This window comes from Oncorhynchus tshawytscha, linkage group LG30, assembly GCF_018296145.1.
Source record: "Oncorhynchus tshawytscha isolate Ot180627B linkage group LG30, Otsh_v2.0, whole genome shotgun sequence".
In the NCBI taxonomy this organism is placed as follows: domain Eukaryota; kingdom Metazoa; phylum Chordata; class Actinopteri; order Salmoniformes; family Salmonidae; genus Oncorhynchus; species Oncorhynchus tshawytscha.
Window position 1 is genome coordinate 6,959,243 of NC_056458.1, and position 27,767 is coordinate 6,987,009.

The following is a 27,767-nucleotide window of genomic DNA, read 5'->3' on the forward strand; positions in this document are numbered from 1 at the left end:
GACTTGCTTGGACCAAGAATAACAAGCAATGGACTTTAGACCGGTGGAAATCTGTCCTTTGGTCTGACGAGTCCAAATGTGAGATTTTTCATTCCAACCGCCATGTCCTTGTGAGACGCAGGGTAGGTGAACGGATGATCTTTGCATGTGTGGTTCACACAGTGAAGCATATAGGTAGTGTGATGGTGCTTTGCTGGTGACACCGTCAGTGATTTTCAAATTCAAGGAACACTTAACCAGCATGGCTACCACAGCAGTACTATCTGGTTTGCGCTTATTGTGACTGTCCTGTTGAAAAACTAATTATAGTGACACAAAACACACCTCCAGGCTGTGTGAGGGCTATTTGACCAAGGAGAGTGATGGAGTGCTGCATCAGATGACTTGGCCTACACAATCACCCGACCTCAACCCAATTGAGATGGTTTGGGATGAGTTGGACCGCAGAGTGAAGGAAAAGCAGCCAACAAGTGCTCAGCATATGTGGGAAGTCCTTCAAGACTTTTGGAAAAGCATTCATATATATATATATTTTTTATATTTTGTTAATTTTTTTTTGGGTTACTACATGATTCCATGTGTTATTTTATAGGTTTGATGTCTTCACTGTTGTGCTACAATGTAGAGAATAGTAAAAATAAAGAAAAACCCTGGAATGAGTAGGTGTGTCCAAACTTTTGACCGGTACTGTAGATCACAATTTTGCAAAACATGCATCTAGAGTTAGGATTTGGCCCTGCGTCATTAGGGTCATGTGTGTGACACTTCAAATGTGTATTAGCAAAAATCAACTGTTTAAAATTGCAAACAGAAATTTTAAAGTAATTACACCATGCTAAGGTGAACCATTTACTATGGCACTGTACTTAACCTTTGTCCTTCCATACAACAGAAAAAATAATAATAAATCTGAACAACTTAACTGCAGGCACATTTAAAAGCTAGAATCAGCAGTTGAAACAATGACAAAGTGTTACCCCGCCTCAGTTTTGGTAAAAAGCTGAGGGATGGGCCTGGAGAAATGTAACCACTCAAATTCATAGACAGAGCTATGGATGCAAGGAATTATCGTCAAAAATATAAAAAGGATAGTTAACCATTTTCTGAAGCCATAGTGCATTTACATTTGTTGTTTACAAACATAGTAAAAAATAAATCTGTAGGGGTATGTATGACAGTTGAACTAAGCTCACGAGTCATTTATAGGTTATATTCAAGAATCAATGAGATCATTAATTTATAATCCCAAAAACTAAGTGTTCTAGCTTTAAATTACAATGTTGAGCAGGAAAGGATTTGGCATAGGGTCCTACAAAGCCTTTTTTCATGCAAACCTACTGTAAGACTGTATGGCCTGTTGAAATGGATATGCTTAGCGCCCTCCACAGGGTTCAAATGTAAAGTACATACAGTACACACACTACAGTCAACTGAGACGTTGCGTCTTGAGGCCCTGAACATTGTATTCCCTGGGCTTAACCCAATCAAAGCCAGTAACTGAGTTTCTGGGGAAAGAAACAGTAAACATTTACCAATAAAGAAAGTGAATACTAATTTGACTGAGGTGTATAAGTGTAAAGCAATTATTTTCCTGTACTTTTCCTGAAATAATCTAAGCTAGTGCAAAGAGTCTACTTTTTTTGGCTTGAATAACAGAGTAGTCCCAGAGATTAATCATAGTTACAAAAAAAAAGCTTTGGTTAAAAACAAAGATGAAGTGTCAGAGTGTATGTGCTTGGTAAGGACTTAGACGGCTGATGTAAGATGTAGCGTCCATGACAGTCCAGGTTGTGTCCATCATACCAGGAATGCTGTTTGGCGGATGTAAGAATGGCAATAGAAAATATGTCCATACAAGAGCTGTTACTTGACATTTGTCCATGGTAGTAGGGGTGCTGCAGGTGATAAGGGGTGTTTTTTGTTTAGACAGATTCTGCTGGTTGTAAGGCATCACAGTTGATGGCTCAGTTGTCTCTTGGCAGATTTGAGCCAACTCGGTAATCAAAGATCATGGGTGGTCATCAGTTTCCTCTCTAAGCTCTGTAGGAAACGCGCACACTTCAGCGGGAGTCATCCATAGGCTTACCTGTCTATGACTCGCTCTCTATGGTGACTGTGACCGTCTCGGCTACATCTGAAACACAAGGGTGAGAGGTCAAGGTTCAGGCAGCTCACAGACACAGGGCTACATGACATCACAGGGATCTACATACCAGTTTTGTCGAAGCTGCCATCCTGATGGTCCTCAATGTGGTTGACGGTGTCGCCAAGGACATGCTTGGGGCTTGCAGGACAATCTACAGAGCTGTTTCAGGACAAGTCCGGTTTAAACTTCATGAATGAGGCGAGATCATTTACTGAATCAGGAATGAAAGAAATCATGAATAACCTTTTGCCGTTGATCTGGAGGCCCACAGCTATCTGCTCAGGATCTAAGTTCACCAACCGGGTGACAAAACTGTTACCATCACCGTTACTGACAGAGAGAAAGGAGAGCACAAAGGGGGGGGACATTAGGCATTTAAATACCTACAGTGAAACTCAAACTAGGTTTTTATTGACTAAAAAGGCAGTACTGACTAAGATGCAAAACTATTCTAAAGCTCCAACAGAATAGATGGATAGGTGACTTCGTGTTTTCACCTGGTGTAGATGGGAAACATCCAGTACTTCTTCTGGTCTCCAAAGACCTCAGCCATGTTCCTACTGAATCCCAGAGAGAAGCCATTCTTGTCTGGGCCATTTCTGAAGACAGGAGCCCTGAAAGCCTCTGAAATAAATACAAAATATTAGTTGCAAGCAGCAATGAACAGGGTTCACAGGATGACAGAAAGGAGACGAGATAAGTTGGATAACAAAGTAGCAACTCTTCATTTAAGTACAATCAGCAAAAACATGAATGTTTATCGCTCAATACCACAAGGATGACATAAGTGAAGTTAAGTCTAGTGCTGTATCTTTGAATGCAGTGGGTAATCATTCTTAAAGTCATTACTTAATGTATTGAGTTTATATACCAATTCTGTGGTCAATTTGACGTATGGTTGATGACTTGAAATATTTTCAGCGTTTAGCGTGTTGAGATGACTTATAATAATGGCTGGGAACGGAGCGAACGGAATGGCAAACGCATTGAAACCATGCATTTGATACCATTCCACTTCATTCTGCCCCAGCAGTTACCATGAGCCCTAAAACCCTAATTGCTCCTGTAAGTTGCTGTGGATAAGAGTCTGCTCAAATGTAAAGAAGCATACCAAAATTCATGGCCCCATCAGTTAATTTCTTATTGCCCTGGTGAGACATGGTGCCATCTAGTGGTGTAATGTGGCCATCTAAGAATTCAGCAACCAGACATTGTCAAATACATTACGGGCTATTTTATTGGGTCTATATACCAAACCTGTTGTCAATCTGACTTCTGACTTCATGGTTCATGAGAAGATAAAATATATATATTTATTTAGCACTAATGTGCATCTATTAGGTACAGTGTGGCCATATTTTAATGCAGCAAAAAAACAATCTCTCCATGAAATGAAAGACTGATGTCATGAGTCTAACTTCAGGCTAGGCCTCTTCTCCACTTCCTTTGACTGACATGCCCCAAAGTAAACTGCCAGTTACTCAGGCCCAGATGACAGGATAAGCATATAAATTGGTAGCATTGGATAGGAAACACTTTGAAGTTTGTAGAAATGTTAAAATAATGCATGAGACTATAACACAATTTATAAATGGTAGGAGAAAATCTAAATTAAAAAAATAAATAAAATCTGATTGTTTGAGATCCCATGCTCTTCCATTAGAACGTATGTCAAATCCAGCTCCCAGTTTGCAATTCCTATGGCTTCCACTAGATGTCAGTCTTTGTTCGAGATTTTAGGCTTGTTTCTCCCCAAACAAGGAAGAATTGAGTTTTGGCACTGAGTCATAGCTGGAAAACAGTCTGTGCATGCGAGATGAAGATGCATGGCTGCTAATTTTACTTTTCTATTGAACATACTTCTTTCCGTATTAAATGTATAGTTTAATTACATTTTAGGATACCTAAGGATTAATTAGAAAAGTAGTTTGACTTGTTTTACCAAAGTTTAGCGGTAGCTTTTTGGATTCCTTTGTCTGCATATTGAACGAGTGGATTACTCAAATCGATGGCGCCAACTAAACAGACTTGGGATATAAAGAAGGATTTTCTAACAAAACGACCATGCATGTTGTAGCTGGGACCCTTTGGATTGCAGAGGAAGATTTTCAAAAAGTAAGTGATTATTTAAATTCTATTTATGATTTTATGAAGCCTGTGCTGGTTGAAAAATGTTGATGTGGGGCGCCGTCCTCAAACAATTGCATGTTATGCTTTCGCTGTAAAGCCTATTGTAAATCGGACAATGCAGTTAGATTAACAAGATACTTGTATGTACCAAAATGTTTAATATCCATAATTTGTATGATTATTTTTTTAATTGCCCGCCCTCCAATTTCACAGGAAGTTGTCAACAGGTGTCCCGTCTGACGGGACGCCTATCCCAGAGAGATAGTCTAATTACAAAATGTGGAGTGAATCTGACGTATGGTTCATGAGGAGAAGATGATTGCAAATTGAGCATTAGTGTTACATATGCAAGGAATGTATTGTTAAATGGTTTTTATAGATATCAATACCACATTCAGTGTGGTTCATCTTAGGGACGTCCAGGATAGTGATAACAAGTCTCAAGTTGATTTAAATGGACACATGTAAATCAGATGTTTTTTTTTCAATAACTCAACCATCTTTTGACTAATCCCTTAGTTTTTTCTCTCAAACTAAGTTTTGTCATGTATTTTGGTCCTATGGTTTCATGAGAAGAAGATTTGTTAAGTATGTTTAGCGTATGTGCTAATATGCATCTACTGGTATAATGTGGTCATCTTTGAATCCATAAATGCTGTTTTCTCAAACTCTTTATGGACCAGTGTTGACTCCAAAGATCACCTTTGGAAGGCATCAGACATTTAGTCCATGAGAAGATTGTGTATGATTATTATTACAGTCTCCTTATTTTTAAGATATCAATGCCAAACCTGTTTCACCATGGTAATGTCTTTGATGACCCTAAAAAGTTGATAGGCCATAATGGCCTGGATTTAATTGGACATGTGAAATCCGATGTCCTAATTTATAAAAAAAAACCTCAGCCATCTCTTAATAACTTAGTTGGAGAAAAGATATGTACCATGAACCTACATAACACATGGACTTATGGTTCATGAGAAGTTTTGCCCCCAAAGTTTCTCAAATGATATCCTGATGGACCTTATGGGTCCTTGAGCAGTGAGGAAAGACACCTAAACTCAGCAAAAAATAAAATAAATTGTCCATTTTTCAGGACACGGTCTTTCAAAGATGATTCGTAAAATTCCAAATAACTTCACAACTCTTCATTGTAAAGAGTTTAAACACTGTTTTCCATGCTTGTGCAATGAACCATAAACCATTAATGAACATGCACCTGTGGAATGGTCGTTAGGACGCTAACAGACAGTAGGCAATTAAGGTCACAGTTATGAAAACTTAGAACACTAAAGAGGCCTTTCTACAGACACTGAAAAACACCAAAAGATGCCCAGGGTCCCTGCTCATCTGCGTGAACGTGCCTTAGGCATGAAGACTGCAGATGTGGTGTGAGACGCCTAAGACAGCGCTACAGGGAGACAGGACTGATCGGATTAATGCACAGGATCGGTACATCTGAACATCACACCTGCGGGACAGGTACAGGATGGCAACAACTGCCCGAGTTACACCAGGAACGCACTATCCCTCCATCAGTGAACAGACTGTCCACACTAGACATCCTCCTCCCTCATGTGGTACCCTTCCTGCAGGCTCATCCTGACATGACCCTCCAGCATGACAATGCCACCAGCCATACTGCTCATTCTGTGCATGATTTCCTGCAGGACAGGAATGTCAGTGTTCTGTCATGGCCAGCAAAGAGCTCGGACCTCAATCCCATTGTGCACATCTGGGACCTGTTGGATCGGAGGGTGAGGGCTAGGGCCAGTCGCCCCAGAAATGTCCGGGAACTTGCAGGTGCCTTGGTGGAAGAGTGGGGTAACATCTCACAGCAGGATCTGGCAAATCTGGTGCAGTCCATGAGGAGCTGCTGCACTGCAGTACTTAATGCAGCTGGTGGCCACGCCAGATACAGACTTACTTTTGATTTTGACCCCGCTTTGACCCCGCTTTGTTCAGGGACACATTATTCCATGTCTGTGGAACTTGTTCAGTTTATGTCTCAGTTGTTGAATCTTATGTTCATACAAATATTTACACATGTTAAGTTTGCTGAAAATAAACAGTTGGCAGTTTCTTTTTGCTGAGTTTACATACAATTGGTTTGAAGTCTAAGTCAAACAGGGCGAAGGCTATGAGGGTTTAAGTGAGACTGCTTATAACAGCACCAGAAATAGGCCAATTGGTGCCATTCTTTTGGACCAAGTTACCCATGCCATCGAGTTTCTGTGTGCCAAATAAGAAAAAAAGTTCCTAATCTATGCTCAAGTTATTTGACCAAACATATTCAGGGAATAGGTTCTGAATCACTAATTATAACCAACAATAAAAAAGGTGTCAACAATCAATCAAGACAATAGTGGATGAGTTACTGTGTCGAGTGTGGTGAGGCATGGCAGCTACCTATGGTGGTCCTGTTCTTTCCCACAAGCCAGAGATGGTAGCTGAAAAGCGACAGGATGCTGATGAAGAACATGGCCGCCACAAAAAACAGAAACAACACGTGGAATTTGGCGTGAGTGTCAGGCAGTTGATTCTTGAGGGAAGAGAGAGAGAAGAGCTGTTAGTGACGTCATACTCTTCATCCACCACATACAGTAGTAACGTTCACCTTCTGCACAGACGCACAGGATATGACACATCAGTCAGTTGTAAAACGACCTATGAAGACCTCATTCTGGAGTAGCAGACGCTTAGCCTACATGACCGTTCAAGTGAATGGCTCCAGAAAGGTACTACATACAGTACAGGCCTTTTGGTTGTTAGGCAAAATACGACATGCTAAACCAACCAACCCTGTCCGACTCCACACTCGCCCTCAGTTTGGCCAAGATGACAGTGGACATTCATTGTCACAAGCAAGGCAGCATAGAACACAAGCAAGGACAGAGGCCTAGTTTTACAGACAACGGGAACAGACAACGGCTTATGTTGCAAGACAACGGCTTGTTGCAAGACAACAGTGTTTGACACATACTGAAGAGAATCGTTCAACAGCAATTGGTACTTCTGAGAGACAGAAGCCTTGTGAATGCCATTATGGGTTGAGCTTCTTGACCTTTCCTTAGTGACAATAGGCTACTCTAAGAAGTGCAACCTTTTTTTTTGACTAACCACAATGATCAGATGGTGACAATCTCGCATTTTACCTGAGGACAATCCCCAACAGATCTCCATCGGCAAAGCTTTAGGCAAAGTATTAGAGGCAGGCAGACGATTAGTGCAGAAATTAAGAAAGTTACAATCTTAGAGACAAAAAAAAAAAGAAGAGAAGAACAGTATTACAAAACTATCGGCACCTGCTCAATGTCCTCCAGAATGTTAGCACAATTGCACATGTTCCACCCCCCCCCCTTCCACACTATACCCTACTGCAAATCACACAGCTAAATATAAACCAGATTCACACAAATTTCTCCTGACATGCAGACTGTTCAAGTTTGAGGTGGTTTATATGTAGACGATTTGGGGTATTGGCTAATTGGAACATGCTATCAGGGATCTTACTGCTTTCATTGGTTACCACTCAACTAAGTTCTAGCTAGTTAAGGAAGAAAGGACAGGCAGCTACAGTATTACTTACTGTCCAGAATTTGATGAAATACTGCAGGACGGTAGCGGCGATGAATGCACAATACAGCATGGAGTAGGCCAGAAACAAGACAAAGAACTTGTAGTTTGAAAATCCAACACAGTTATTCACCCTGAGAGAGAAACAGAGAAAACAAAAGTCAACGTGGCTTGTGCTGCTCTGTCTCTTTCTGAGAGCAGAGTAATCCTTTCCACATCACTATACCAGACAGATATAATATGCTCATGCAGTAGAATGGACAGGATGAAACTCTACACTGATCCAAATCACTATCAAGTCAGTTTTAACAATAGACTTCAAATGAGGGCAGGCATATGTCTGAGCGGTATGGTCATGAGTGTACTTTGCTAAGCATCTATACGTCATGAATGGACTGTTACATACCATGGACAGTGATGGTCCATCTTCAGTACACACCTGAAAGAGAGGGGGAGTATGACAGCATGAAAAACAAAGTATATAGGACGTTGCTAGTTGACTGCGCCACTCTTGGTTGTACCGTCTTCCATATTTGGCATTGTGAGGCGGTACATTCTGGTTGGACCAATTGAAATCAACTTGATAGGTTAGCGCTACCATCAGTCCTGTGTCATGCCAACAGTAAAGCAACCGGAGACCAACTGTCATTTTCACCTCCAGATCTTTGGATTTCATAGCCTATAATGGCAATCAATTTATGTTGAGGGGCGTTTCTATGGCAATTTAAAGGGAAGGACTCCGAAATACAAAAAGAAAATAGGAACAGATCGTTTTCGTGGAGGGTGGATATTGAAATTCAGTCTCTTAACTTTGTAAATAAATATACATTTCATCTCTATTTAAGTTTAATATACAGCGGATTTCATTACAAATAATCATCTTATGTACAGTGAGGAAAAAAAAGTATTTGATCCCCTGCTGATTTTGTATGTATTTTAATGGTAGTTTTATTTGAACAGTGAGAGACAGAATAACAAAAAAATCCTGAAAAACACTTCAAAAATGTTATAAATTGATTTGCATTTTAATGAGGGTAATAAGTATTTGACCCCGCTGCAAAACATGACAGTACTTGGTGGCAAAACCCTTATTGGCAATCAGAGGTCAGACGTTTCTTGTAATTGGCCACCAGGTTTGCACACATCTCAGGAGGGATTTTGTCCCACTCCTCTTTACAGATCTTCTCCAAGTCACTAAGGTTGAGGCTGACGTTTGGCAACTCGAACCTTCAGCTCCTTCCACAGATTTTCTATGGGATTAATGTCTGGAGACTGGCTAGGCCACTCCAGGACCTTAATGTGCTTCTTCTTGAGCCACTCCTTTGTTGCCTTGGGTCATTGTCAAGCTGGAATACCCATCTACGACTCATTTTCAACGCCCTGGCTGAGGGAAGGAGGTTCTCACCCAAGATTTGACGGTAGATGGCCCCGTCCATCGTCCCTTTGATGCTGTGAAGTTGTCCTGTCCCCTTAGCAGAAAACACCCCCAAAGCATAATGTTTCCACCTCCATGTTTGACGGCAGGGATGGTGTTCTTGGGGTCATAGGCAGCATTCCTCCTCCTCCAAACACGGCAAGTTGAGTTGATGCCAAATAGCTCCATTTTAGTCTCATCTGACCACAACACTTTCACCCAGTTGTCCTCTGAATCATTCAGATGTTCATTGGCAAACTTCAGACAGACTTTCTTGAGAAGGGGGACCTTGTGGGCGCTGCAGGATTTCAGTCCTTCACGGCGTAGGGTGTTACCAATTGTTTTCTTGGTGACTGTGGTCCCAGCTGCCTTGAGATGATTGACAAGAAACCTCCCGTGTAGTTCTGGCTGATTCCTCACCGTTCTCATGATCATTGCAAATCAATGAGGTGAGATCTTGCATGGAGCCCCTGGCTCCCAGGCTCCATTTGCGAGTAATTGCACCAACTGTTGTCACCTTCTCACCAAGCTGCTTGGCGATGGTCTAATAGCCCATTCCAGCCTTGTGTAGGTCTACAATCTTGTTCCTGACATCCATGGCGATCTCTTTGGACTTGGCCATGGTGGAGAGTTTGGAATCCGATTGATGGAAGCTGAGATTAGGAGAACTTTGAAGAGAACCTGCAAAATCAGCAGTGTTTCCTACTTACAAAGCATGTAGCGGTCTGTCATTTTTATCATAGGTACACTTCAACTGTGAGATGGAATCTAAAACAAAAATCCAGAAAATCACATTGTATGATTTTTTAGTAATTAATTTGCATTTTATTGCATGACATAAGTATTTGATACATCAGAAAAGCAGAACTTAATATTTTGGGACAGAAACCTGTGTTTGCAATTACAGAGATCATACGTTTCCTGTAGTTCTTGACCAGGTTTGCACACACTGCTGCAGGGATTTTGGCCCATTCCTCCATACAGACCTTCTCCAGATCCTTCAGGGCTGTCGCTAGGCAATACGGACTTTCAGCTCCCTCCAAAGATTTTCTATTGGGTTCAGGTCTGGAGACTGGCTAGGCCACTCCAGCACCTTGAGATGCTTCTTACGGAGCCACTCCTTAGTTGCCCTGGCTGTGTGTTTCGAGTCGTTGTCATGCTGGAAGACCCAGCCACGACCCATCTTCAATGCTCTTACTAAGGGAAGGAGGTGGTTGGCCAAGATCTCGCGATACATGGCCCCATCCATCCTCCCCTCAATACGGTGCAGTCGTCCTGTCCCCTTTGCAGAAAAGCATCCAAAGAATGTTTCCACCTTCATGCTTCACGGTTGGAATGGTGTTCTTGGGGTTGTACTCATCCTTCATCTTCTTCCAAACATGGCAAGTGGAGTTTAGACCAAAAAGCTCTATTTTTGTCTCATCAGACCACATGACCTTCTCCCATTCCTCCTCTGGATCATCCAGATGGTCATTGGCAAACTTCAGACGGGCCTGGAAATGCGCTGGCTTGAGCAGGGGGACCTTGCGTGCGCTGCAGGATTTTAATCCATGACGGCGTAGTGTGTTACTAATGGTTTTCTTTGAGACTGTGGTCCCAGCTCTCTTCAGGTCATTGACCAGGTCCTGCCGTGTAGTTCTGGGCTGATCCCTCACCTTCCTCGTGATCATTGATGCCCCACGAGGTGAGATCTTGCATGGAGCCCCAGACCAAGGATGATTGACTGTCATTTTGAACTTCCATTTTCTAATAATTGAGCCAACAGCTGTTGCCTTCTCACCAAGCTGCTTGCCTATTGTCCTGTAGCCCATCTCAGCCTTCTGCAGGTCTACAATTTTATCCATGATGTCCTTACACAGCTCTCTGGTCTTGGCCATTGTGGAGAGGTTGGAGTCTGTTTGATTGTGTGGACAGGTGCAGTTAATACAGGTAATGAGTGGAGAACAGGAGGGATTCTTCTTGGTAGGTGATCAAATACTTCTATCACAAGAAAATGTTTAATTACTTAAAAACCATACGTGATTTTATGGATTTTTGTTTTAGATGCTGTCTCTCACAGTTGAAGTGTATCTATGATAAAAATTACAGACCTCTACATGCTTTGTAAGTAGGAAAACCTGCAAAATCGGCAGTGTATCAAATGCTTTTTCTCCACACTGTATATATAAATAAAAGTTTCCACTCAAGAACCTGCAGCCACTAGTTAGCGCCACAGAGTTCTATTGAGCAGTGGCCACTTTTTGATCATGCCTGTGATGGCATTCCATTCACTCCAAACATGCTACATTCTCAGAGTAAATTGTCAAACTTCTCAACCATACTTTTTCCTGAAAAACGGGTCACATATAGTAAAGACATGGAGGTTTGGACACGTGTTTTTCTGACAATTCTCTGAGCGGACATTTGTATAAACCTTGAATGAATTAGTCCTTATGGGTGAACACCCTAGAGTATATTACTTGAGTTGAAGCACCCAAAAAGATACGACAACCCCATGGTGCATCTCATCTGAACCCCACAGTAATTGAACTGAACTCACATGTCACAGGTGGAGCAGTGGTGGCAGCGGTCGGGTTTGATCACCAGACAGCGGTCACAGTACCGGACGGCTGTGGAGAACACGTACACCTGATCAATCATCATTAAATCTAAAGCTTGTGTTTCAACTACAGTCAATATGGAAATATTATTTTATACTAATAGAATCTATTTCACTGAGCAATTGTGTTTAACAAGTCATTCGTCTCAATTATAGGGGTCTAAATTATTGGCACTCCTAAAGATTCTTATAAAAACAAACAATTTATCTGCATTAACATTCTACTTTTTTCTCTCTCAGCTTAAATAACTTTAGTGGCCTTCCATGGCTTCCTGTTCCACCGGGGTATAAAAAAAAAGGAGGTACATGCATGTAAAATCCTTTTGTCATCCATCCCCATGGGAAAAGGCAAAGCACTCCCAAACAAAGAGACAAATGATTGTTGACCTTGTTAAAAAAAAAAAAAAAATTAACACTATTAGGAAGTTTAAAACTTCTTAGGGCTGCAATCCCGTTTAACGGAATTGATATGAAAGCCAGTGAAAGTGCAGAGCGCCAAATTCAAACAGAAATCTCAATTTAAAATTCCTCAAAACATACATGTATCTTATACCATTTTAAAAAGGTAATCTTCTTGTCCGATTTCAAATAGGCTTTACAGCGAAAGCACCACAAACGATTATGTTCGGTCAGAGCCAAGCCACAGAAAAACACAGCCATTTTTTCAGCCAAAGAGAGGAGTCACAAAAAGCACAAAGAGATAATGAATCACTAACCTTTGATGATCTTCATCAGATGACACTCATAGGACAGTGTTTTGTTCGATAAAGTGCATATTTATATCAAAAAATCTCAGTATACATTGGCGCGTTGTGTTCAGTAGTTCCAAAAACATCCGGCGATTTTGCAGAGAGCCACATCAATTTACAGAAATACTCATTATAAAATGTAGATGAAAATACAGTTGTTAGACATGGAAATATAGATACACTTCTCCTTAATGCAACCGCTGTGTCAAATTTCAAAAAGGTTTTACGGAAAAAGCAAACCATGCAATAATCTGAGAACGGCACTCAGAAAACAGAGAGATATCCGCCATGTTTGAGTCAACAGAAATCAGAAATAACATCAATATTCACTTACCTTTGATGATCATCAGAATGCACTCCCAGGAATCCTAGTTCCACATTAAATGTTTGATTTGTTCGATAATGTCCATCATTTATGTCCAAAGAGCTACTTTTGTTAGCACGTTTGGTAAACACATCCAAACTCATTAAGTGCGTTCCTAGTTGCAGACAAAATGTAAAAAAAGTTCAGTTACTGTCCGTAGAAACATGTCAAACGATGTATGGAATCAATCTTAAGGGTGTTAACATACATTTTTCAATAATATTCCAACTGGAGAATTCCTTTGTCTTCAGAAAAGCAAAGGAACACATCTACCTCATGTGAAATGCGCGTGACCAGCGCGTGACTGCTGGCAAGACCTGACTCATTCCACTCTCATTTCGGTCCCACTTCACAGTAGAATCCTCAAACAAGTTTCTAAAGACGGTTGACATTAGTGGAAGCCTTAGGAAGTGCAACATAACCACTATCCCACTGTGTATTCAATAGGGGCTGGTTTGAAAATCGACCACCCTCGGATTTCCCACTTCCCGTTTACATTTCTTCTCAGGTTTTTGCCTGCCATATGAGTTCTGTCACAGACATCATTCAAACTGTTTTAGAAACTTCAGACTGTTTTCTATCCAATACTACTAATAATATGCATATATTAGCAACTGGGACTGAGGAGCAGACAGTTTACTCTGGGCACCCTTCAAGCTACTCAATACAGCCTCTGCAGCCATAAGTTAAAACCACTGGAACAATGGTAAACTTGCCTGGTATTGGACACAAGTGTATGTTGTCCCTACGCACAGTGAGGAAGATGGTTTGGGAGGCAAAGACAAAACCAAGGGCCAAAGGTGGACAATTACAGAACTTTGTTGCATTTTCAGGTCACTAAGTCTCCAATTACACGCCAACAGGCTCTTTGGAAGTTTTTCCAGAAAAAAGCCTTTATTGAGAGCAAACAAATTAACACCTGGAGGTGAAGTAATTTATTTCATGTAACTAGTCAAGTCAGTTAAGGACAAATTCTTATTTACAATGACGGCCTACACCGGCCAAACCCGAACGACACTGGGCCAATTGTGCGCCGCCCTATGGGACTCCAATCATGGCTGGTTGTGATACACCCCGGATTTGAACCAGGGTCTGTGTTGTGACACCTCAAGCATTGAGATGCAGTGCTTTAGACTGCTGCGCTACACTGGAGGACATCTTAGCCAAAAACCTGGTTGCCTCTGCCAAGAAGCTGAAACTTGGGCCCTTTCAGCAAGACAATAACCCCAAGAAGTAATTAAAAGCCAAAGAAATTGTTTATTGACCACAAAAACAACATTTTTCAGTGGCCATCTCTGTCTCTGGACATCAAATCAAATTTTATTTGTCACATACACATGGTTAGCAGATGTTAATGCGAGTGTAGCGAAATGCTTGTGCTTCTAGTTCCGACAATGCAGTAATAACCAACAAGTAATCTAGCTAACAATTCCAAAAAAACTACTGTCTTATACACAGTGTAAGGGGATAAAGAATATGTACATAAGGATATATGAATGAGTGATGGTACAGAGCAGCATAGGCAAGATACAGTAGATGGTATCGAGTACAGTATATACATATGAGATGAGTATGTAAACAAAGTGGCATAGTTAAAGTGGCTAGTGATACATGTATTACATAAGGATGCAGTCGATGATAGAGTACAGTATATACATATGCATATGAGATGAATAATGTAGGGTAAGTAACATTATATAGGGTAGCATTGTTTAAAGTAGCTAGTGATATATTTACATCATTTCCCATCAATTCCTATTATTAAAGTGGCTGGAGTTGAGTCAGTGTCAGTGTCAGTGTGTTGGCAGCAGCCACTCAATGTTAGTGGTGGCTGTTTAACAGTCTGATGGCCTTGAGATAGAAGCTGTTTTTCAGTCTCTCGGTCCCAGCTTTGATGCACCTGTACTGACCTCGCCTTCTGGATGATAGCGGGGTAAACAGGCAGTGGCTCGGGTGGTTGATGTCCTTGATGATCTTTATGGCCTTCCTGTAACATCGGGTGGTGTAGGTGTCCTGGAGGGCAGGTAGTTTGCCCCCGGTGATGCGTTGTGCAGACCTCACTACCCTCTGGAGAGCCTTACGGTTGAGGGCGGAGCAGTTGCCGTACCAGGCGGTGATACAGCCCGCCAGGATGCTCTCGATTGTGCATCTGTAGAAGTTTGTGAGTGCTTTTGGTGACAAGCCGAATTTCTTCAGCCTCCTGAGGTTGAAGAGGCGCTGCTGCGCCTTCTTCACGATGCTGTCTGTGTGAGTGGACCAATTCAGTTTGTCTATGATGTGTATGCCGAGGAACTTAAAACTTGCTACCCTCTCCACTACTGTTCCATCGATGTGGATAGGGGGTGTTCCCTCTGCTGTTTCCTGAAGTCCACAATCATCTCCTTAGTTTTGTTGACGTTGAGTGTGAGGTTATTTTCCTGACACCACACTCCGAGGGCCCTCACCTCCTCCCTGTAGGCCGTCTCGTCGTTGTTGGTAATCAAGCCTACCACTGTTGTGTCGTCCGCAAACTTGATGATTGAGTTGGAGGCGTGCGTGGCCACGCAGTCGTGGGTGAACAGGGAGTACAGGAGAGGGCTCAGAATGCACCCTTGTGAGTCCCCAGTGTTGAGGATCAGCGGGGAGGAGATGTTGCCTACCCTCACCACCTGGGGGCGGCCCGTCAGGAAGTCCAGTACCCAGTTGCACAGGGCGGGGTCGAGACCCAGGGTCTCGAGCTTGATGACGAGCTTGGAGGGTACTATGGTGTTGAATGCCGAGCTGTAGTCGATAAACAGCATTCTCACATAGGTATTCCTCTTGTCCAGATGGGTTAGGGCAGTGTGCAGTGTGGTTGAGATTGCATCGTCTGTGGACCTATTTGGGCGGTAAGCAAATTGGAGTGGGTCAAGGGTGTCAGGTAGGTTGGAGGTGATATGGTCCTTGACTAGTCTCTCAAAGCACTTCATGATGACGGATGTGAGTGCTACGGGCGGTAGTCGTTTAGCTCAGTTACCTTAGCTTTCTTGGGAACAGGAACAATGGTGGCCCTCTTGAAGCATGTGGGAACAGCAGACTGGTATAGGGATTGATTGAATATGTCCGTAAACACACCGGCCAGCTGGTCTGCGCATGCTCTGAGGGCGCGGCTGGGGATGCCGTCTGGGCCTGCAGCCTTGCGAGGGTTAACACGTTTAAATGTCTTACTCACTTCGGCTGCAGTGAAGGAGAGACCGCATGTTTCCGTTGCAGGCCGTGTCAGTGGCACTGTATTGTCCTCAAAGCGGGCAAAAAGTTATTTAGTCTGCCTGGGAGCAAGACATCCTGGTCCGTGACTGGGCTGGGTTTCTTCCTGTAGTCAGTGATTGACTGTAGACCCTGCCACATACCTCTTGTGTCTGAGCCGTTGAATTGAGATTCTACTTTGTCTCTGTACTGGCGCTTAGCTTGTTTGATAGCCTTGCGGAGGGAATAGCTGCACTGTTTGTATTCAGTCATGTTACCAGACACCTTGCCCTGATTAAAAGCAGTGGTTCGTGCCTTCAGTTTCACACGAATGCTGCCATCAATCCACGGTTTCTGGTTAGGGAATGTTTTAATCGTTGCTATGGGAACGACATCTTCAACGCACGTTCTAATGAACTCGCACACCGTATCAGCGTATTCGTCAATGTTGTTGTCTGACGCAATACGAAACATCTCCCAGTCCACATGATGGAAGCAGTCTTGGAGTGTGGAGTCAGCTTGGTCAGACCAGCGTTGGACAGACCTCAGCGTGGGAGCTTCTTGTTTTAGTTTCTGTCTGTAGGCAGGGATCAACAAAATGGAGTCGTGGTCAGCTTTTCCGAAAGGGGGGCGGGGCAGGGCCTTATATGCGTCGCGGAAGTTAGAGTAACAATGATCCAGGGTCTTTCCACCCCTGGTTGCTCAATCGATATGCTGATAAAATTTAGGGAGTCTTGTTTTCAGATTAGCCTTGTTAAAATCCCCAGCTACAATGAATGCAGCCTCCGGATAAATCGTTTCCAGTTTGCAGAGAGTTAAATAAAGTTCGTTCAGAGCCATCGATGTGTCTGCTTGGGGGGGGATATATACGGCTGTGATTATAATCGAAGAGAATTCTCTTGGTAGATAATGCGGTCTACATTTGATTGTGAGGAATTCTAAATCAGGTGAACAGAAGGATTTGAGTTCCTGTATGTTTCTTTCATCACACCATGTCACGTTGGCCATAAGACATACGCCCCCGCCCGTCTCCTTACCAGAAAGATGTTTGCTTCTGTCGGCGTGATGCGTGGAGAAACCCGCTGGCTGCACCGCTTCGGATTGCGTCTCTCCAGTTAGCCATGTTTCCGTGAAGCAAAGAACGTTACAGTCTCTGATGTCCCTCTGGAATGCTACCCTTGCTCGGATTTCATCAACCTTGTTGTCAAGAGACTGGACATTGGCAAGAAGAATGCTAGGGAGTGGTGCACGATGTGCCCGTCTCCGGAGTCTGACCAGAAGACCGCTTCGTTTCCCTCTTTTTCTGAGTCGTTTTTTTTTTTTTTTTGGTCGCTGCATGTGATCCACTCGGTTACACTGGTTGTAAGGCAGAACACAGGATCCGCATCGCGAAAAACATATTCTTGGTCGTACTGATGGTGAGTTGACACTGATCTTATATTCAGTAGTTCTTCTCGGCTGTATGTAAAGAAACCTAAGATGACCTGGGGTACTAGTGTAAGAAATAACACGTAAAAAAACAAAAAACTGCATAGTTTCCTAGGAACGCGAAGCGAGGCGGCCATCTCTGTCGGCGCCGGAAGGGGTTAGGGCAGTGTGCAGTATGGTTGAGATTGCATCGTCTGTGGACCTATTTGGGCGGTAAGCAAATTGGAGTGGGTCTAGGGTGTCAGGTAGGGTGGAGGTGATATGGTCCTTGACTAGTCTCTCAAAGCACTTCATGATGACGGAAGTGAGTGCTACGGGGCGGTAGTCGTTTAGCTCAGTTAAATTTGCTTTCTTGGGAACAGCAACAATGGTGGCCCTCTTGAAGCATGTGGGAACAGCAGACTGGTATAGGGATTGATTGAATATGTCCGTAAACACACAGGCCAGCTGGTCTGCGCATGCTCTGAGGGCGCGGCTGGGGATGCAGTCTGGGCCTGCAGCCTTGCGAGGGTTAACACGTTTAAATGTCTTACTCACCTCGGCTGCAGTGAAGGAGAGACCGCATGTTTTCGTTGCAGGCCGTGTCAGTGGCACTGTATTGTCCTCAAAGCGGGCAAAAAAGTTATTTAGTCTGCCTGGGAGCAAGACATCCTGGTCCGTGACTGGGCTGGATTTCTTCCTGTAGTCCGTGATTGACTGTAGACCCTGCAACATACCTCGTGTCTGAGCCGTTGAATTGAGATTCTACTTTGTCTCTGTACTGACGCTTAGCTTGTTTGATAGCCTTGCGGAGGGAATAGCTGCACTGTTTGTATTCGGTCATGTTACCAGACACCTTGCCCTGATTAAAAGCAGTGGTTCGCACTTTCAGTTTCACGCGAATGCTGCCATCAATCCACGGTTTCTGGTTAGGGAATGTTTTAATCGTTGCTATGGGAATGACATCTTCAACGCACGTTCTAATGAACTCGCACACCGAATCAGCGTATTCGTCAATGTTGTTGTCTGACGCAATACGAAACATCTCCTTGGAGTCTTGGAGTGTGGAATCAGATTGGTCCGACCAGCGTTGGACAGACCTCAGCGTGGGAGCCTCTTGTTTTAGTTTCTGTCTGTAGGCAGGGATCAACAAAATGGAGTCGTGGTCAGCATGAACCCCATTGAAAACCTGTGGTTTGATATGAAGAGGGCAGTCCATAAGCGCAGACAGAAGGATAAAGGATCTGGACAGATTCTGTATGGAGGAATGGTCTGAGATCCCTCCCAATGTGTTCTCCAATCTCAAAACATTTGAGGAAAAGGCTCAGTGCCGTTATGCTCGAAGAGGGTGCCTGAGTATTGAAACCAGGGGTGCCAATAATTGACACCTAGCTTTGGGATGTTTTTGTATAACTTGTAAACTAAATCTGAGCAATTGTATTAGTATATGTATTAATTATGATCCTTGTGGATCATACAATGTAGCTCAGTATTTGTATTAGTCTTTTTTTCATATCTTTATCAAGGATGCCAATAATTTGGGACCTTACTGTATATCCCAAATACATAAAATAGCACAAATTCTAATTGGCAACCATGTTGGATGTAGACATGGGGAGTTGGGTGGCAGTAACATTCTCACCTCCTGTCCCAGTGCGTGTATAGACAGGCAATCCTACCACCACCTTCTTCAGGATCTCCTGCTGAGTGTCTGGATGTTCCTCCTTCTCATACTGCTCTTTCTCCACGTTGGGCAGACAAAACTGATGGGAGAACAGAAAGGAGTTTCTCAAAGTACGCAATAACATAGTCTAGTTATTACCGGTAGTCATGTATCTAGAAATTAGGGAACAGTTTAAAATGTGGGAAAAAGTTACTTGAGATTGAGGGCAAATCCCCTTCATAACCATACACTAGGGTTAGGCAGTATCCAGATTCATACCGTTTCTATACCATACAGTATTACCGAATGTGCAAACAAGGGGTGCTATTTAAAAATATAAATACAATAATAAAAATACAGTATAAGGCTTGGGCAGTATCCAGATTTTCATAGCGTCACACTGTCTTCTCATTATGGGATTTAATGCATTACCAACATAGCACACAAGGGGGCAGTCCATGGGGCCTCTACCATGATGCTGACAAAATATGAGCAAAATCAAAGCACAGTTAGCATTTACCTAACGAGCAAAAACAAAACTAATTGCAAAGATCGGCAAATCCAGCTCAAAGTTATACAAGCATAGCTAGCAGCTACCGAATGTCATTGTGTGTGAGTGTGGACATTTACAAGTGAAAATGAACAAGAGAAATGGTGTAAATAAATGTTAAATGCATGCTTTTCTGAAGGAAGAACAGAATGTGTACATGGAGCAGATGAGAGAAGAACAGAGAAAGAAAAAAAAGTGTGGGAAGCAGTGAAAAAAAAAAATGTCAGCTGTACAGAACTCTTCTAGACCTCTGCCAGAAAGCCATAAGATGGCAAATATTTAGTAGTGGATTGCATTACAAGTAACTTCGAACTTCGTCACCTCATGGGCTCCTCAGAGACTCAGCGATAGAACGCTATAAACTCACCATCTCGCCTTCTCCATTTTCAAAGAACAACGTGACTGTTCTGGAGAACTACGGTAAGCTTCATAATGTAATAATGTGACAGGTGAAATGAAAAATGCAATCCGTGTCATCTCTTAACTTATTACACAAGTTGACGGCAGCTGTTAACTTAATGTAGCTACAAATATTCACATTTATTGGAAAAACTTCACAGAAATAGTTGACAGTATTGAAAAACCATCCCATGGCTTTTTTCCAAATACCATGGTATACCACCCAAGCTCTATCTGAGAGTCAGAGATGCACGTTACCTAAAGTATGTGGACACTTGTCAGCAACAGGTGTGGCTGAAATAACAGAATCCACTCATTTGAAGGAGTGTCCACACACACACATATACAGTGGGGCAAAAAAGTATTTAGTCAGCCAATTGTGCAAGTTCTCCCACTTAAAAAGATGAGGCCTGTAATTATCATCATAGGTACACTTCAACTATGACAGACAAAATGAGGGGGAAAAAAAATCCAGAAAATCACATTGTAGGATTCTTAATGAATTTATTTGCAAATTATGGTGGAAAATAAGTATTTGGTCACCTACAAACTAGCAAAATTTCTGGCTCTCACAGACCTGGAACTTCTTCTTTAAGAGGCTCCTCTGTCCTCCACTCGTTACCTGTATTAATGGCACCTGTTTGAACTTATCAGTATAAAAGGCACCTGTCCACAACCTCAAACAGTCATACTCCAAACTCCACTATGGCCAAGACAAAAGAGCTGTCAAAGAACACCAGAAACAAAAATTGTAGACCTGCACCAGGCTGGGAAGACTGAATCTGCAATAGGTAAGCAGCTTGGTTTGAAGAAATCAACTGTGGGAGCAATTATTAGGAAATTGAAGACATACAAGACCACTGATAATCTCCCTCGATCTGGGGCTCCACGCAAGATCTCACCCCGTGGGGTCAAAATGATCACAAGAACGGTGAGCAAAAATCCCAGAACCACACGGTGGGGACCTAGTGAATGACCTGCAAAGAGCTGGGACCAAAGTAACAAAGCCTACCATCAGTAACACACTACACCGCTAGGGACTCAAATCCTGCAGTGCCAAACGTGTCCCCCTGCTTAAGCCAGTACATGTCCAGGCCCGTCTGAAGTTTGCAAGAGAGCATTTGGATGATCCAGAAGAAGATTGGGAGAATGTCAGATGAAACCAAAATATAACTTTTTGGTAAAAACTCAACTCGTCGTGTTTGGAGGACAAAGAATGCCGAGTTGCATCCAAAGAACACCATACCTACTGTGAAGCATGGGGGTGGAAACATCATGCTTTGGGGCTGTTTTTCTGCAAAGGGACCAGGACGACTGATCCGTGTAAAGGAAAGAATGAATGGGGCCATGTATCGTGAGATTTTGAGTGAAAACCTCCTTCCATCAGCAAGGGCATTGAAGATGAAACGTGGCTGGGTCTTTCAGCATGACAATGATCCCAAACACACCGCCCGGGCAACGAAGGAGTGGCTTCGTAAGAAGCATTTCAAGGTTCTGGAGTGGCCTAGCCAGTCTCCAGATCTCAACCCCATAGAAAATCTTTGGAGGGAGTTGAAAGTCCATGTTGCCCAGCAACAGCCCCAAAACATCACTGCTCTAGAGGAGATCTGAATGGAGGTATGGGCCAAAATACCAGCAACAGTGTGTGAAAACCTTGTGAAGACTTACAGAAAACATTTGACCTCTGTCATTGCCAACAAAGGGTATATAACAAAGTATTGAGATTAAGTATTTGGTCAATAACAAAAGTTTTTCCACCATAATTGTAGGATTTTTAATGAATTTATTTGCAATGTGATTTTCTGGATTTTTCTTCTAATTTTGTCTGTCATAGTTGAAGTGTACCTATGATGAAAACTACAGGCGTCTCATCTTTTTAAAAGTGGGAGAACTTGCACAATTGGTGGCTGATTAAATACTTTTTTGCCCCACTGTATATCAAACATTAGGAACACCTTCCTAATATTAAGGTGCACCCTCCCATTTTGCCCTCAAAACAACATCAATTCATTGGGACATGGACTCTACAAGGTGTTAAAAGCTTTGTTGATTTATGCTTGACCCATGTTGACGATTTTTGATACACAAGGGAAACTGTAGAGAGTCTAACCATAGCAGCAATGCAGTTCTTCACACATACTGGTCCGCCTGGCACCTCCTTCAAAAGCACTTAATCTTTTGTCTTGCCCATTCACCCTCTGAATGGCACACATACACAGTCCATGTATCAAATGTCTCAAGGCTTAAAAAATCCTTCTTTAACCTGTCTCCTCCCCTTTATCTACACTGATTGAAGTGGATTTAAAAAGTGACATCAATATGGGATCATAGCTATCATGTAGTCAGTCTCTCTTGGAAATCTGTTCTTAAAGTTTACTCATCTATATAAATAAATACACACCAAAACCCTGGACTCATTTACTCAATCCAGGGTTTTTTTAAATTGTTACTATTGTCTACATTGTAGAATAACAGTGAAGACATCACAACTATGAAATAACACATGGAATCATGTAGTAACCAACAAAAAAAAGTGTTCTAAAATCAAAAATATATTGTGATTTGTATATTATTCAAACTAGCCACCCTTTGCTTTGACAGCTTGGCACACTCTTGGCATTCTCTCAACCAGCTTCATGAGGTAGTCACCTGGAATGCATTTCAATTAACAGGTGTGCCTAGTTAATTGAATCTGTGGAATTTCTTTCCTTAATGCATTTGAGCCAATCAGTTGCGTTGTGACAAGGTATTGGGGAGGTATACAAAGTATACAGAAGATGGTCTTTTACCAAATAAGTCCATATTATGGCAAGAACAGCTCAAATAAGCAAATAGAAGTAACAGTCCATTACTTTAAGACAAGAAGGTCAGTCAATGTGGAAAATGTCAAGTTTCTTCAAGTGCAGTCGTAAAAACCATCAAGCACTATGATGAAACCGGCTCTCATGAGGACCGCCACAGGACAGGAAGTCCCAGAGTTACCTCTGCTGCAAAGGATATGTTCATTAGTTACCAGCCTCAGAAATTGCAGCCAAAAATAAATGCTTCAGAGGTCAAGTAACAGACACATCTCAACATCAACTGTTCAGAGGAGACTGTGTGAATCAGGCCTTCATGCGGCAAAGAAACCACTACTAAAGGACACCAATAAGAAACATGAGCAATGGACATTAGACCGGTGGAAATCTGTCCTTTGGTCTGATGAATCCAAATGAGATTTTTGGTTCCAACCGCCGTGTCTTTGTGAGACGCAGAGTAGGTGAACGGATGATCTCCGCATTTGTGGTTCCCACCGTCAAGCATGGAGGAGGAAGTGTGATGGTGCTTTGCTGGTGACACGGATTTATTTAGAATTCATGGCTACCACAGCAGTCTACAGTGATAAGCCATCCCATCTGGTTTGCGCTTAGTGGAACTATCATTTGTTTTTCAACAGGACAATGACCCAACACACCTCCTGGCTGTGTAAGGGCTATTTGACCAAGAAGAGTGATGGAGTGCTGCATCAGATGGCAGCCTCCAAAAATCACCCGACCTCAACCCAATTGTGATGGTTTGGGATGAGTTGGACCGCAAACTGAAGGAAAAGCAGCCAACAAGTGCTCAGCATATGTGGGAACTCATTCAAGACAGTTGGAAAAGCATTCCTCATGAAGCTGGTTGAGATGCTAAGTGTGTGCAAAGCTGTCAAGACAAAGGGTGGCTACTTTGAAGAATCTAAAATATATTTTGAGTTGTTTAACACGGTTTTGGTTACTGCATGATCCCATATGTGTAATTTCATAGTTTTGATGTCACTATTATTCTACAATGTAGAAAATAGTAAAAATAAAGTAAAACCCTTGAATGAGTAGGTGTGTCCAAACTTTTGACTGGTAGTGTATATGTAGTATTTTTTTATACACTAAACAATTTAGGCAACAGGGATGTTGATCCAGGAGGGGATTGAATGTCTCTGCTGTACCCACAAAGCGGGATCTTGACATTAGTTAGCAAACAAAATGCCTAGCTGGAGCCCTGAGCTGGATATAATTTATTATACACTTAGATGGTTTTATAGTTATACAGAACGTATAGATATATATAGAACGAGGCAGGGATGCCCCAAATATGATTATTTTATTGAAAATCATATCATTGGCATTTCAAAATATACTGTTTATACCAGGGTATCGCCCAATCCTACCACACACACACACTGTCCTATGTTAACATATACTGTACGGTGAAATTACAGAGCGCTTTAGGAACCGCCGTGCCTACTGCCCTGGCCACGTGGCATTGTGATGTAGCATATCACAGGCGGTAGAGTGAGTACTACTGACAAAGACAGACACACACACTCTCCGTATACCTCTTTAGAGGGGTTGGCGGGCCTGCTGCAGATAGTCTTCCAGTAGGACCAGATGAACATAATGAAGAACAGGTGAAAGACAACTAGGTATGATACTGTTGGAGAGAAAGAAGCAAGAGAAAACATTCATACCTCATACCAGAGATCAAATATAATACAATTATATCCATGAGGTCAAGAGATACATCTGGATTTTGGCAACGAGGCCCTTTATCTACTTCCCCAGAGTCAGATGAACTCCTGGATTCCATTTCCATTTCTCCGACTGCAATTTGAAGGAAGTTGATAACTTGCGCAATGACTGGAGGTCAATGGGTAACTTCCTTCATACTGGACACAGAGACATAAAAAAAATGGTATCCACAAGTTCATCCGACTCTGGCGAAGTAGATAAAGGGGCTCATTGCTAAAATCCCCAAATATCCCTTTAACCCTAAATGACAACTTTTCATCCCATGCAAAACAAGTATTTAGTTTACCATGTCTAAATCACAAGTTCCAGCGTACATCAGTGTCACGTAGACAGAGTAGAGTTTGTGTGGGTTCAAGGTGGTGCAATCATGTGTGGGCCCAAGACAGTCAGTCTTAAATGCACCAGATGTTTCAGAATGTTACTTACTTTTTTCTGCATTATTTGGGATTGTTACTGAAAGAGACAAGGTGGGGGTAAAGAGACAGACAGAGAGGAGAGGAGTTTAGAGAAGGCCTCCGATGTATGCTTTTGCTGAGTTACAGTACTAGGCTCACATCTACTTCCCCTTTCTCTCAACCCCCAGCAGCAGCCTGGTACTACCAGCAGGAGACCCACCCTTCACAGAACGCTTTGTTTGCCCTGCTGAAGGGATGCCCCTGACTACAGCATGTCATTGTACCATCAGCAACAGCCCACAGAAACAGGCTAACCAGGTTAGACACAGTGAGTGGAAACAGTGTGGTTCACGAAGAGACAGCAGGTCAGTTGTATTGGAATAAGTCAACTTGAGGCCAAAGTAGCCTCATATTAAATGGCTCTGAAAGATGCTTGGCACAGAATCGAAGGCAGAATTGCATAGCCAAAATGCAACCGAAGCTAAACAATTTCTAAATAAGAAATAAGGTCAGAGAACAACAATTTCCAGTCTAGCATTTTCAGTAGATCTGATTAAATAAAATATGAGATGGGACAAAATTATTCCAACATCCCCTCTATTCCAATATGGGACGAGGATATAGTTTCCAGTCAATTCGAGTGCGTCAATTTGTCTGTCCATTTCCATCTAGCAACAGTGGCGTCAATCTATGGGCATGATTGGCTACCCACAAAAAGTAGCGAGTGTTTCACTCATTCTATTTCTATGGATTCACTCAAGAAGAAAGTGTTACATTGTATTTGATCATTGTCACACTTGTACGGTGGTGACAATGATCCATACATTATTAACCTGATTTCATCCGACCAAGTTACTGTAAACTAACGTTACCGGCTATACACATCCTCCAGCTGGGCAAGCAAGCAGTAAAGCAACTTTGTTTCAATGAGGAAACAAACCACGGTAACCCTTAAAAAAAAAACGAGAATGTTAATACTTACAGATACAGAGTTCAACGACGTATGCATAATAAGACCAGCCAACGACAAGGTTTATGAAAATAACAGGTATCCAAGATAAACTCCGCTGACAGCACCTTAGAACATGACGCGGCGCCATCTTTAATCCGACTGGGGAAAATTGTGGTGTGACGTCAAAGCTTCAGACTTTTCAATTGACTAATGCCGCGTTCAAACAACTGAGAACTCGGAAATCTCATACTTCCGACTTCAGTGCGTTAAAACAACTGGGACATCGGAAAAAAACGAGCTCCGACTGAAAAAAATACATTTGAACGGTCATCCAACTCGGAATTTCAATTTGGGAACTCGGGCCTCTTTCTTCAGCTCCGGCTTTCCGACCTGAAAATCACTGACGTCATGATTTGACCTCCTATTTTTCAGTTTGGTAAGGAGCGCCTCTTCTCCATCAGATGAAACCACCACAGATTTATACAGCTGTGAACCGTGAACTGGTAAACCACTGGAGACTCGACATGAATCGACAATCTTATTTAATTACTGAATCAAATTAAATTGTATTTGTCATATGCTTCGTAAACAGCAGGTGCGGACTAAAAGTGAAATGCTTATTTAAAAGTCATTTTCTAACAATGCAGAGTTAAAGATAAATCTATATTTTGTATTATTTTTATTGTGGGGATGGGTGATTCTAGTAATTTAGCTCAGTATTGCAATCTCTGCTCGCCATGTAACATTTGTTCCAGCTCACCACAGTCCAATTCAATTAGCTTCTCCTGACCATAGTATTTAGACTACTTCAGAAGGGATAGCATTTTCCATTATGCTTCACTTCATGTGTCAACATGAAAACCAGACTTTATGACCTCGTTGACAAACTAGGCCATATTTATTTATTTTTATTGAACCTTTATTTATCTAGGCAAGTCAGTTAAGAACAAATTCTTATTTACAATGACGGCCTACACCTGGATGACGCTGGGCCTATTGTGCACCGCCCTGTGGGACTCCCAACCATGGCCGGTTGTGATACAGCCTGGATATTTAAGTGGAGATAAGTGATAAGACACAAGATATCAAATCAAATCAAATCCAATTTTATTTGTCACATACACATGGTTAGCTGATGTTAATGCGAGTGTAGCAAAATGCTTGTGCTTCTAGTTCCGACAATGCAGTAATAACCAACAAGTAATCTAACTAACAATTCCAAAACTACTGTCTTATACACACAAGTGTAGGGGGATAAAGAATATGTACATAAAGATATATGAATGAGTGATGGTACAGAGCGGCATAGGCAAGATACAGTAGATAGTATCGAGTACAGTATATACATATGAGATGAGTATGTAAACAAAGTGGCATAGTTAAAGTGGCTAGTGATACATGTATTACATAAAGATGCAGTAGATGATATAGAGTACAGTATATACGTATACATATGAGATGAATAATGTAGGGTATGTAAACATTATATTAGGTAGCATCGTTTAAAGTAGCTAGTGATATATTTTACATAATTTCCCATCAATTCCCATTCAGTGTGTTGGCAGCAGCCACTCAATGTTAGTGGTGGCTGTTTAACAGTCTGATGGCCTTGAGATAGAAGCTGTTTTTCAGTTTTTCAGATAGGCCTGCAGGGGCTGTTTCTTGTTTTGAA

General features: G+C 42.2%; 1 protein-coding gene across 1 annotated transcript; it reads right to left on the reverse strand.

Annotated features, from left to right (window-relative positions):
• Window positions 1-573: 573 nt before the first annotated feature.
• LOC112228890 (palmitoyltransferase ZDHHC20-B) lies at window positions 574-26,413 on the reverse strand. Its single transcript, XM_024394631.2, has 12 exons — window positions 26,126-26,413; window positions 25,175-25,201; window positions 24,556-24,650; window positions 19,232-19,352; window positions 11,806-11,875; window positions 8,259-8,291; window positions 7,866-7,986; window positions 6,686-6,818; window positions 2,644-2,770; window positions 2,390-2,476; window positions 2,214-2,305; window positions 574-2,134 (listed from the first exon to the last, which is right to left on the reverse strand). The coding sequence occupies exons 1-12, from the start codon at window positions 26,241-26,243 to the stop codon at window positions 2,091-2,093; spliced, it is 1,068 nt and encodes a 355-aa protein (XP_024250399.1). The 5' UTR covers window positions 26,244-26,413; the 3' UTR covers window positions 574-2,090.
• Window positions 26,414-27,767: the final 1,354 nt, after the last annotated feature.

Excerpts from the sequence above, each read along its gene's own strand:
- LOC112228890 (XM_024394631.2), bottom strand. The coding sequence starts at position 26,243 with ATGGCGCCGCGTCATGTTCTAAGGTGCTGTCAGCGGAGTTTATCTTGG. Across the intron at positions 8,292-11,805 it reads CACTGCTCCACCTGTGACAT|GTGTGTACTGAAGATGGACC; the intron begins GTGAGTTCAGTT and ends CCTCTCTTTCAG. Across the intron at positions 2,477-2,643 it reads ATGTTTCCCATCTACACCAG|TAACGGTGATGGTAACAGTT; the intron begins GTGAAAACACGA and ends TCTCTCTGTCAG.